Source organism: Delphinus delphis, chromosome 21 (assembly GCF_949987515.2).
Source record: "Delphinus delphis chromosome 21, mDelDel1.2, whole genome shotgun sequence".
In the NCBI taxonomy this organism is placed as follows: domain Eukaryota; kingdom Metazoa; phylum Chordata; class Mammalia; order Artiodactyla; family Delphinidae; genus Delphinus; species Delphinus delphis.
The window spans coordinates 24912487-24924238 of NC_082703.1; the positions used below are offsets into that span (position 1 = coordinate 24912487).

The 11752-nt window shown below is 55.0% G+C and overlaps 1 protein-coding gene across 6 annotated transcripts in view; it reads left to right on the top strand.

Annotated features, from left to right (window-relative positions):
* CLN8 (CLN8 transmembrane ER and ERGIC protein) overlaps window positions 1-9307 on the top strand; it is an 11930-nt gene extending 2623 nt beyond the window's left edge. For 4 of the 6 annotated variants that reach the window (XM_060001480.1, XM_060001482.1, XM_060001479.1 and 1 more), the window contains exons 2-4: window positions 1120-1743; window positions 7811-8106; window positions 8726-9307. In XM_060001480.1, coding sequence (XP_059857463.1) covers window positions 1135-1743; window positions 7811-8106; window positions 8726-8894 — 1074 coding nt within the window. In that variant the 5' untranslated portion in view covers window positions 1120-1134 and the 3' untranslated portion in view covers window positions 8895-9307. Of the gene's footprint in view, window positions 1-1119; window positions 1744-7810; window positions 8685-8725 lie in introns of all 6 variants that reach the window. The other 2 variants (XR_009517911.1, XM_060001483.1) reach the window with 2 other exon arrangements.
* The last annotated feature ends 2445 nt before the right edge of the window (window positions 9308-11752 follow it).

The window sequence follows — 11752 nt, forward strand, 5'->3', positions numbered from 1 at the left end:
CCCAGACCGCATGGCAGGCTTGTGGAAAGGACAAGGTGAGCTTTCCGGAGGAGCCTGTTTCTCGGCACTTTCCAGTTTGTGCAGCGACCCTTTGCATGGAGTTAAGTTCTGATGGTGCGGCTCCCTTCTGCCCAGCACTGAGACCCCCTCTCCCTTCCCAGTATTTGCCCCTGACCCCGCCCCCATCAGCTCCACAATACGGGACCAGATGCTTCTGGATTCTGCTGTGAGAGGCTCAGTCAGGTGTGGCCACAAGAGGAAAGCAAAGCTCGTTATGCTCTCGGGTCCTAGAGGCAGGGCCACGCCGGGCACGTGTGGGGATGGCCAGGGGGTCAGGGGGCAGAGGACGGGACGGAGGGTGGGGATTGAGGCCACGGCCTTTACTGGGGTTTCCAGGGAAAAAACAGGGTGGGGTGAGCACATAGGATTGGCTGCTTTTAGTGATTTTGCCGGGCTTTGGGTGACAGGGCTGCCCCGAGCCGCCGGCACCGGCCCGGGTGTTTCGGGCAGAGGAGGGTCACCTCCCCGGGGGCGGGGCAGGCGGAGGAGGCCGGGCCTGGCCAAGCTGTTGGCATAGGTCACAGGCGGGCTTCTGGCTGGGCCCTTGGCTGGCGGGGGGGTTGTCTCTCCCCAGCTGGGGAGACTTCAGATGTCAGAGCATCACAGTAGACAGAAATACACACACACACACACATATAGATGTACACACACGTACTCCCCTAAGTGCGGAGCTTGCTGTCCAGTGTAGGTGAGGGTCCAAGGAGCTCCGGATGGGGCGCTGGCTGGCAGTGTTCCCACCGTGGGTTCCGGAAGCACATCCTCCTCTAGGTGTGCTCTGTCTGGGGGACTTTGTGGGCTGTCACTGCCACCACGGGGGGCACCCACTGGAGAGTCGGGACCGTGTCTGTTTCCTGCCCCGTGCACGCCTGCCCCTTCCGTCCCTCGTGTCACTTTCTCTCGTGCTCCTGTCCCACCAGCGGGTGTTTCTTGCTGTTTTGTGTCACTGAATGCACATGAGCTTGGGGAGAAGAGTTGTTAACATCCATTTTGTGGGCTGGAGCAGCCTTGCGTCCCGGCTCCTTCAGCCAGCAGAGGGTCAAGGCTCTTTTCTTTGTCCAGGTGGAGGATGGGCGCATGAGGGTCCCGGGGCCGTGGCCTGGTGCAGCGTGTGGACCCCGGCCCAGCCTGTACGACGTTGGCAGCATGAGCCTCCCGAGCAGCGGGCCGGCGGGCAGCATCTTTGACCTGGACTGCACCTCCGGGCAGGTCCGCTGGGCGCTGGTGGCCGCCGGCTGCACCTTCTACCTGGGCGTCTTCGTGGCCTGCCACCAGCTGTCATCCTCCCTGAACGCCACCTACCGCTCCCTGGGGGCCCGAGAGCAGGTCTTCTGGAACCTGGCAGCCACGCGTGCAGTCTTTGGCATCCAGGGCACCACGGCGGGGCTACGGGCGCTGCTGCTGGACCCCGTGCTCCAGGCCGACAAAGTGCTCGGCCAGCAGAACTGGTGCTGGTTCCACATCACCACGGCAACTGGATTCTTCCTCTTCGAGAACCTCGCGCTCCACGTGTCCAATGTGCTGTTCCACACATTCGACGGGTTCCTGGCCGTCCACCACCTCTTCGCCTTCCTCGGGTTTCTCGGCTGCGTGGTCAACCTCCAAGCGGGCCACTACCTGCCCATGATCACGCTGCTCCTGGAGATGAGCACGCCCTTCACCTGCATCTCCTGGATGCTCCTAAAGGTAGGCGCTCCCCAGATGGCATCTGTGCTCCGCAGCGGGACGTGAGCGGCTAGTGTGGCACCTTCATCCGCTTGATGCCCATGTCGCTGGTCCCTTGTGGCCTGTGCTGTCACAGCATCACCAGGCTGGATTAGAGTATTACAGTCCGTGAGAAGCTCATTTTCGTTGAATTCCATTTTAATCATTTTAAACAACTCTTTTAGGCTTCCTGCCCCATCGCAAAAGAAGACTCGGTGGATCGTGTGTCTTACTCAGTAACTGGCAGTATTTGTAAGCCCTAGAAAACATGCTTTTTCTTTGTTTCAGATACTTTTTTTTTTTTTTTTTTTTTTTTTTTTTGCGGTACGTGGGCCTCTCACTGCTGTGGCCTCTCCCGTTGCAGAGCACAGGCTCCGGTCGCGCAGGCTTAGCGGCCATGGCTCACGGGCCCAGCCGCTCCACGGCATGTGGGATCCTCCCGGACCGGGGCATGAACCCGTGTCCCTTGCATCGGCAGGCGGACTCTCAACCACTGCGCCACCAGGGAAGCCCCTCAAATACTTTTTTTAAAAAAACAATATGTCTACATACATATCTTCTAAAATTTTTATTTCACATTATGTTATCTTACACCCAACATGAGATCTGCCGTCTTCACAAACCTTTAAGTGTCCAGCATGTTATCGTCAGCTGTAGTCACAGGTGCACAGCAGGCCTCTGGAGCTTATTCGTCTTGTATGATTGAAACTTCACTCCTGTTGGTCAGTAACTCGCCGCTTCCCCTCCCTCCAGCCCCTGACAACTGCCATCCACACTTTGATTCTAGGAACTGGACTATTTCAGATGCCTCATCTAAGTGGACTCATGCCATATTTCTCTTCTGTTCCTGGTTTATTTCGCTGAGTGAATGTCCTCAAGGTCCAGCCATGTCATTGCACGTTGAAGGGTTTCCTTCTTTTCTCAGGCTGAACAGGTTTCCATTACGTGTGTGAAGCACATCTTCCTTGGGTGTTTCAGTCTTGGTTATTGTGAGTGAACGCAGAGGTGCTAATATCTCCTCCACATTCTGACTTCGGTTCCTTTACTGGGTCATCAGGTAGCTCTGTTTTTAGAAAATAACCCGCCCCCACTGTTTTCCGCAGCGGCTGCGGCGTTGTGTGTTCCCACCAGCAGTGCACAGAGGTCCACTTTCTCCACGTGCTCACCAAAGCTTGTTGTCTTTGTTTCTCTGATGACATCTCACTGGCTTTTGATTTGCATTTCCCTGATGACCGGTGACAGTGAGCATTTATTCGTCTATCTGTTGGCCATTTGTATGTCGTCTTTGGAAAACTGTTCAAGCCCTTAGCCCATTTTTAACTCAGATTCTTTGTTATTTTTTACTGTTGCGTTGTAGTTCTTTATATATGTTCAAGATTAATCTCTTATTACACATATGGTTGGCAAATATTTTCTCCCACTTTGTAGGTTGCCTTTTCACTCTGTTGATTGTTTCCTTTGCTGTGAAGAGCCTTTTAGTTTGATGTTGTCCCAATTGTTTATTTTTGTTTCTGTTGTATGTGTTCTTGGTAACATATTCATGAAATCATTGCCAAAACGAATGCCATGAAACCTTTTCCCTATGTTTTCTTTTAGGAGTTTTGGGTCTTGCATTTCCGCCTTCAAGTTGATTTTTGTGTAAGGTGTGAGATAAGGGTTCAGTTTCATTCTTTTGCCTGTGAGTGTCCAGTTTTCCGAGCAACACCCGATTGAAGGGACTACCCCTTTCCTGCTGTGAGTTTTGGGCACCCTGTTGAAGATCAGTTGGCCGTGTCTGTGTGGATGTTTTCTAGGCTTTCGATGCTGCTCCACTGGTCTGTGTGTTTGTATGGCAGTTCATGCAGCTTTGATTTCTGTAGCTTTGTAATATCGTTTGAAACCAGGAAACCTGGTGCCTCCAGCTTTGTTCTTTTTCTCAAGATTGATTTGGCTATTGGGGTCTTTTGTGGTTTCATGTGAATTTTAGAAATTTTTTTTGTTAAAAATGCTACTGGGATTTTCGCGGAGGTTGCATTGAACCTGTAGACTGTAGATTACTTTGGTGACCTCCCTAGTGAGTTTTTTTTGTTTTTCGTGTTTTTTTTATTTTTGGCTGCGTTGGGTTTTCGTTGCTGCACGCGGACTTACTCTAGTTGCAGCGAGCGGGGGCTACTCTTTGTTGTGGTGCGCGGGCTTCTTATTGCGGTGGCTTCTCCTGTTGCGGAGCTCAGGCTCTAGGTATGCGGGCTCATTAGTTGTGGCTCGCAGGCTCTAGAGCGCAAGCTCAGTAGTTGTGGTACACGGGCTTAGTTGCTCCATGGCATGTCAGATCTTTCCAGACCAGGGACCGAACCCGTGTCCCCTGCATTGGCAGGCGGATTCTTAACCACTGCACCACCAGGGAAGTCCCTCTAGTGAGTTTTTTAGTTCAGTTATTGTATTCTTCAGCTCCTTGATTTCTGTTTGGTACATTTTTGTACATTTCCGTCTCTTCATTGACATTCCACTTGTTCCCATGTGTTCTCTTGACCTCGGCGAGCACCCTTATGACAGATGCCTTTAATTCTGTCGGGTATGTCGTGTGACTGCTCTCCGGTAGGGTTTGGAGGTTTGTCTCATTCCTCAGTTCGGAGCGTCTTTGCCTGATTCTTCATTTTCCGTGACTCTGTTTGTGTCTGTGCATTAGACGAAGCAGATGCCTCTCCCTGGCCTTGTGACTGTCCTCACACAGGAGAGATCCCACCACTCAGCCTAGCCAGGGTCCTGGAGGTTCTCCATTGACTTTCTCCCTCCCCAGGGAAGGGCAGGCAGCTGTGGCTTCTGTCTGCTTACACGTCCAGTCCTGGGTGGGGCAAGGCTGTGTGTCCACCAACCCAGGCCACCGCCTCCGCCCCCTCTGCCAGCTGGACTGTGGGCCAGCGGCCAGGGAGCCCCCCGAACAGCTGGGGGGCTGGGCACGTGAACCAGCTCCTCCCTCTTCTGCGTGAAGCTGCGGGCCGACGGTCTCCTCCTGACCCCAGGGTGCTGCCAGGGTCCCTGCCTGCTTCGGCAAGTCTGTCCCGGGTGCAGGCCCCTTTCGATGGGCCCGATTCGTCACGACAGAGTTTGTCTGTGAACTCAGCCAGGCCTCCTCCTGGGGCCCCTCACGCGTCAGGCGCCCGGGCGGAGGTCTCCGGAAGCCCTTCCCCAGGTGGGGTGGGCCCACTGCTCAGGAAGAAGACAGACCCTGGCTGCGGGGCGGCCACCAGAGGGAGGCACTTTGTTTGGGGTTTTTTCTGTTTTCTCTAAAGTGTTCGGGTGCCATTTGTTCAGGATGGAAAAGGGTGGCCCCAGAACCCACTTCTTCCCGCTCGCCGCGTTCACCACGCGGCCCGTGTCCCCACGGCAAAGCTGTCCCCTCGGCTAAGACAGCCCAGGGCTCGTGTGCCCACACAGCCATGGTCTTGGTCTAGTTCAGATACTACCGAACCTTGTGAGTAAACGCCGTGTAAAACGTTGAAATCCTTTAAGCTCTTCATAAAGCTGCCAAGCTCCTGCTTAGTTGGGCATCAGGGTCCAGGAGTCCTCACCACCGGAGTCTGATTTGATGAGATACAGACGGATGTCAGGACCCGGTGTCACCACTAACTTAACATAGTTTACACCCCAGACGGGCTCATGCTTCCATTTCCTCCTCCAATTTGATTCTGAAATGTTGTTTAGAAATAATAATAAATGAATTATACACTCAAACATCTAAACATGATTCATCCACGGAGGCACTAGTCCAGATGCAAACGACGTGGTATAAAAAACAGTCAATTTATGTGTAAATAAGTATATACCAGGGACACTACTTGCTGGGACCCCAGCTATATAAAGTAACCTTTGCACGGTTAAGACTCACTTTGTTACTGACCCTGCTTTTCTCAAAGCATTTGGTGATGTTGAACCCAAAAATTTCAGTGTCTGAGTAGGACCAAAAATGCTCACTTCTCAGGCTTGGAGTTTTCTAAACTTAATGTAATTACTGTATGAGTAGAAGTTCATGCTTCTGGTATGAATATTAGGAATTTAGGATGGCTGCTTTTAGTAAGTGGGCAAGATAACGGAAAGGAGTACATCTTGTGAACTTTGAAGGAAGCAGCAAGTGGAAAGAAGACGGCGTGCTGGCCAGTGCCTGCAAGGTTGGAAGGGTGAGCAGTGCCCTGGCCCCCACGCACATGTAGCTCACTCTGCAGTTTGTGTGTTCACCCCGAGACACACTTCGCTCACCTTCCCACTCTACAGTTTGTACATTTAACGTCCTTCAGGCCAGAGCAAAGGCTAACTCTTTCCCACGTGAGGAATCTATCATTGAGAACCTCAAACCTCAAGTGTTTCTGCGTTTGAGAAACACTGTTTTTTTGTCTAATTGCACAGTTCAAGGAATTTTACTTGTATAAGTCATGATTCTAGCATAACGTGGAGAATGCCTACCCATGCAATGAGTATAAAACTATTTCTGTAAAACTGTAGTTTTTTTCCTAGTACTCTATGGTTTTCTTTTCCTTTTACATTGATATTTAGTCCATTTGGAAAGTATTTTTAAGTAAGATCCAACTGGATTTTCCCAGGAGGTGAGCAAGGATCCTAATGTAATTACCTTATCCATCCTTTCCCTGGGGGTTCGAAATGCCACCCAGTGCCAACTCTCCGTGTATTTTATTCACTTCTGCGTTTTGCATTGTTTATCTGTTATTTCTGAAGCATCATCGTATCTCATTATTTGCTGAGGCACCTTCAGCCCTCCTTGCTCTCGTGTGTTTACTCCACTGCATGAGTGGCTTTACTTAAAGTTGTTACAAGTTGATAAAAATACTGATGTAGCCTCTTATTTGGACTAAGTCTGTGGACGCATTCAAGCAGGGAGGATGTAACGTCTTCTGGGTGTTTTCCATCCAAGCACATGATAACGTGCCTCGTTAAAAGAAGTTTCATCCAGACTTCTTTTAAGTCCCTGTGCGGTGATGGTCTCGTTCCCAGAAGGAGGGGAAATGTATATAAAAAGTTGAAGAAGTGAGGTCCGTCATCTCCTTCGTTTACTTGCCTCCCTGCCTTGCAGACCTCTGGGTCGCCCAGAGGCGGATCATCCAGGCAGGAGGTTGGGTTCTTTTTGCAGGATCTTAGTCCCCCGACCAGGGATTGAACCCGTGCCCTCGGCAGTGAGAGCGCAGAGTCCTAACCACCGGGCCACCAGGGAATTCCCCTTTCTTTCTCTTTTAAAATGTGGTCACTCCAGAGATCAGTTGCTGTGTCCCCCTGTGGCTCCGCAGGTGCGGCCGCAGTGAGGCCATGCCTGTTCCCAGCGTCACCGGGCTGCTGCCTGGCGAGGCGTCCCCACCTTCCCCCTTTCCTCCTGCAAGTGCCAGACGTGCCCCTACCCTGGGGAGGCGGTGTCGGGGCGGGGAGCTGCCCAGGAGGACGCTCCAGCCCGGGCAGAGCGCAGCGGGGAGAGGCCGGTGTGCACAAGCTCACGGGTCTGAGGTGTGTGGGCTGTCCTGGTACCTGTTGTCCTGGTGCCGGGCTGTCCAGGTGCTGACGTCCCCGCCACAGTGTCCCACCTCTGTGCCCACAGTCTGCTGTATAGCATTTTCAAGTTCCCTGTTTGGTTTTAGCTACAGCTAGCTTTAACGTGAATTTAGAATAATTTTAAGGCAAGTCCATTTGGGCTTGTGTCCAAGGTCTGCTGGGGTAAAAATACCGAAAAACAAAGAAGTGAGGACACACATCTCATCCTGAGCTTGTTTCCTCTGAGAGCGTTTGCCCCCGGGGCCCGGCGAGCCTGGTTGGACACGACCAGCGTGTCTTCCAGCTTCTCTGGGTCAGCGTTGGGTAGTTGGGTAGTTAGTTGCTCGATGTGTGCACGGTCGAGGGAAGAAGCGCTGGAGGTGAGCTTGGAAGGTGTGAACTTTCCTTCCGGGGGCGCAGGCCAGCAGGAGGCCCGCGCTGGGTGGGTCTGCTGGCGGCTGGGCGGGGCCGGGAGGGGGCGGGGACGGGGTGCGGCGTTGTGAGCCCGAGTCCGCCCGCCCTGACCCTGCTCTGCCCACAGGCCGGCTGTGCGGACTCGCTGCTCTGGAGGCTGAACCAGTGGCTGATGGTCCACCTGTTCCACTGCCGCATGGTCCTCACCTACCACATGTGGTGGGTGTGCCTGGGCCACTGGGACGGCCTGGCCCGCAGCCTCTTCCCGCCGCACTGGGCGCTCTTCGTGGTCGGGCTGGGCCTCCTCACGGTCCTCATCAACCCCTACTGGACCCGCAAGAAGACGCAGCAGCTGCTCAACCCCGTGGACTGGAACTTCGCGCCCGGCCGCCCCAACGGGCCGGCGCCGCCCAAGAAGACGAGGTAGCGGCCTCGGCCCCGACTGTCCCCGCGGCGCCGACCCCAGGCCGCGCGAGTACTGACTTCCACGTGGCGCCGAGTACTACACCTGAGCGCGCCTCGGGGACAGAGTCCCGCCGTGGTGACGTCACGGCCCGATGTGCTCCTTCCCGCGAGCTTGGCCTGTCTGCGCCGTCGCCCCAAGGAGGGCCCGCGTGGACGGGTCGCACTAAAGCGTGTGTGCGTCTTATTCAACAGCCCCGTTATTTTTAGTGGGAGAGAACTGTCCCAAGAGAACATAATCCGGTCCCTTACCCTGTTGACATTCCCAGGGCTGAGATGTAAGCCGCGTCTCCGCAGCGCCATCTCGTGGTGAGCGCGGGGCATCGGCCTGGCTTGCGGCTGGGGGCGGCGGAGGGGTCTTCTCACCAGGGAAGCTCGTCCGGCGAAGAGTTTTGTTTCCGTTTTGTGTTTCTCTGTTGACACAGTAAGAGAGGTGTTAGTAATCAGATCTGTCTAGATTTTAGAGCTGTTTTTAACTAAGTTTCAAACAGGTGCCCCGCCAGACCCTACCTAACCCCCTGGTTGGTGTCTCTCTGTAGGTTTCACCAGACCCTACCCCCTGGTTGGTGTGTCTCTGTAGGTTTCAAGTCGGGTCAGTGGTCACTCTCCCTGCGAGCTGTGGGTGGACCTGGCCCCTTGGAGTGCCCGGCTGCAGGGCCCCCTCCTCACCTCCTGGTGACGAGCCCGGGCACCACCTTTACCATGTGGGGCCCGGGTGGAATCTACACGCCGACCCGCAATTTTGTTGACGAATACGTACTGACATCTTATTCTTGCCACGAGTGGGCAATTAAAATGAAAAGCTCGTATTTACTGAAAGTGCCCTTGAACTGTTTTTGAAAAACACACTTATTGGTCGTGAGAATCACGTGTGCCTTGTGCCTGATCTGTAACACGGCCCCTCGGAAGGGTGTGTGCTGATTTCTGGTACTGTGACTTGACTGTACGGAGGTCAGGAGATGTGATAGCTGCTTGTGTCATTTTGAGAAGTGTTTCAATCCTAGAAACATCCAGCAAACCGTGTCCCTGCTGAGACTCCTCTCCCCCTCGCCGAAGACCCCAGGCACCTGCCGCCCGCTCTCCCGTCCGCAAGCGGGGGGAGCCGAGCTGGCTGTGTTTCCAGCCGGTCAGAACTTTAATAAAGTAACCGATGTTTACAGAACCTGAAAGCATGTCCGTTCTTCTCCCTCAATACTGTTCACATTGCTGTGGAGGCTTTCTGTCTCGGTGATACAACTGTGATGATGAATCTTCACGTGCTCAAGGTTTGAACTCAGTTTAAGGTATAAAATATTTAATTTTTACGTGACCCTCACTGGGAATTTGACTTTCCCCGGGCTCAGTCTCTACATCCTTCATCTCAGTGAAGGTGCTTTTGCCTCCGTCCCGACCCGACTTCCCGTGAGGACCGCAAAGGCAGGGCGTTTGGTCAGAAAGGGGCTTTTGAGGCTTGTGATCCGGCATCCAGGCACCTTCGCTGCCCAGACAGGTGCTGCCTCCCGGGCTGTGGGTGCTTTGCGGGCTCCGCCCAGCCCGTGCACGGACCAGGCCATAGAGAGAGATGTCGGGGGGTGTGCAGGGGGGCGTCGGCCCCTGGCCCTCCTCAGACCCCGTCTCTCCGATCGTTGCGGCTCCGCCAGCTGTCCCTGCTGCGGACCGCTGGGCTTTCCCAGGCGCCGCGCTGGCCACCGAGGGCTCCTCGGTTCCTGGCACGAACAGCTCTGGGAAGTAGGCACCGTCGATCCCGTTTAGAGCTGGGGCCTGGGGCTACGAGGTGGCGCAGGCGGTCAGCGGCCACGCTCTGACTTTAAAGCCGAGGCCCGTAGACTGCGTCTACGAGCACAGAAAGCAAGCGGCAGGCCCCGGCTGACCCTGGCCACCAGACCCAGCTGCATCCGCGTATGCAGAGCACTGGAGCACTGCAGTGTCTGTCCTGGTACTGCAGCCCCGCGGGACAGATGCCTGGCCGCTGGTGAGCGAGGCCACGGCGGCGTCAGCGGGCAGGTACCGGGGTCCACCAGGAAGGGCAGTTAGGAAGTTAGGAAGTGGGAGCGGCAGCCCGGCTCTGGCACCTGGAAGGCCGGGGCCGCGGGAGACTCTCCCGGGACAGGGCTGGGGTCTCCGGGTTGGCCGAGAGGCTGGGCGCCCCTGGGGGGCCAGCCAGCCTTGTCTGCAGCACCGTGTCTGTGTCAGGGCCGGTCAGGTGATGGGGTGATGGGCTGGAATGGCTGTCACATACTTCAGAGTGTTGAAAGCAGCAAAGCAGGGGACCTGTCTCCTCTCCCTCCTGCACCAGCACTGTGCACACGGCCGGGCTCGGGATCGGAGCACGGGGGTGGGGGGGGGGAGGCGGCTCCAGCAGGCGCCCTCAGGCTCCTCCCTCCTTAGGCCCTGGGCTCACTCTCATCTGGCCCTTTGCGACGGAGTTCCCCACGTGGCCGGCTGGAGCCCCGCGCTGGGGGCAGCGGCCACGGGAGGAGGGGACTGGATGCCAGGTGAGCCAGTGCCCCCGAAGGTCAGACTCGTTTCTCGTTGTAAGAGTGAGGTTGACACCCAAAATAAACCCCCCTGAGTGACGCCCACCCCTTCATTGGTGCATGTGGATGCTTTCAGTTTACCTGTATCCTTACTAAACTTCTGCTCTAATGGGAAAGTTTATTAATTCAACGTTTCTCTTTTTAAATAACTCTTCCCCTTTTTCAGTGACTAGACTATACAGTACACATTGTCTTGCCAGGTCATGTTTAGTGAAGTGGAAATCTCAGAAGTCTGTTTTCTTCCTCTGATGGCTGGGAATGCAGTGCTCTGGATTGGACCCTGCCCGTCCGGGGCCTGCAGCTCTCCCCACAGCCCGGCCAAGCCCAGCTACGCAGAGCAAGGAAGCTGCACCGTGACACGCCGTCCCACACGATGGGAAGGGCCGTGGGAGCCGCTTCTAGCGCTCTGCCCCGGGGGCCCACGGTGAGGACCCACTCCTCTCTCACTGTGTGTATGTGTATTTCCCTCTTACTGTCGTGCGGTTTCAGTGTCAGGTGCTGGCCTGTGGAGGCCTGGGTGTTCTCTGTGCGTCTGTGTACCCTCCCCCTGCCCCCCCAATTCACATGCTGGCATCCTGACCCCCCAGTGCGACGGTGTCAGGAGGTGGCGCCGGCGGCAGGTGACTAGGTCATGAGGGTGTGGTCCCGTGATGGGATCAGTGCCCTGACAGGACGCGAACGGAGAGCGTGTCCCCCCCGCTTCCCCTCCCAGGTGAAGCTGCCTCGAATCTGCCTCCACCCTGACCCTGCGCTCCCAGCCTGCAGGTCTGCGGTGACCTGCTGAAACAGCCGGGGCTGAGTCACTGGGTCCCCGTGACCTCAGCCTTTTCTCCCTGCGGCCCCCAACCCCCCAAGTCAAAAGTTTCCCAAAATTAACCCAGCATTAAAATCCTCAGTTATTAAAGAAAGGTGTTGAAGGTCAAGTCTTCTAATCTGGAAGTGCCCTGTTGACATTCTACTAGAAAACTTTTACTTTGTAAACTTCATAATATTTACTTGTATTTCAAACAGAACCACAGTTGGAAGGGGGCACGTTTCAGCCACAGTTTCTTTGGTTTGTATCGAGATCA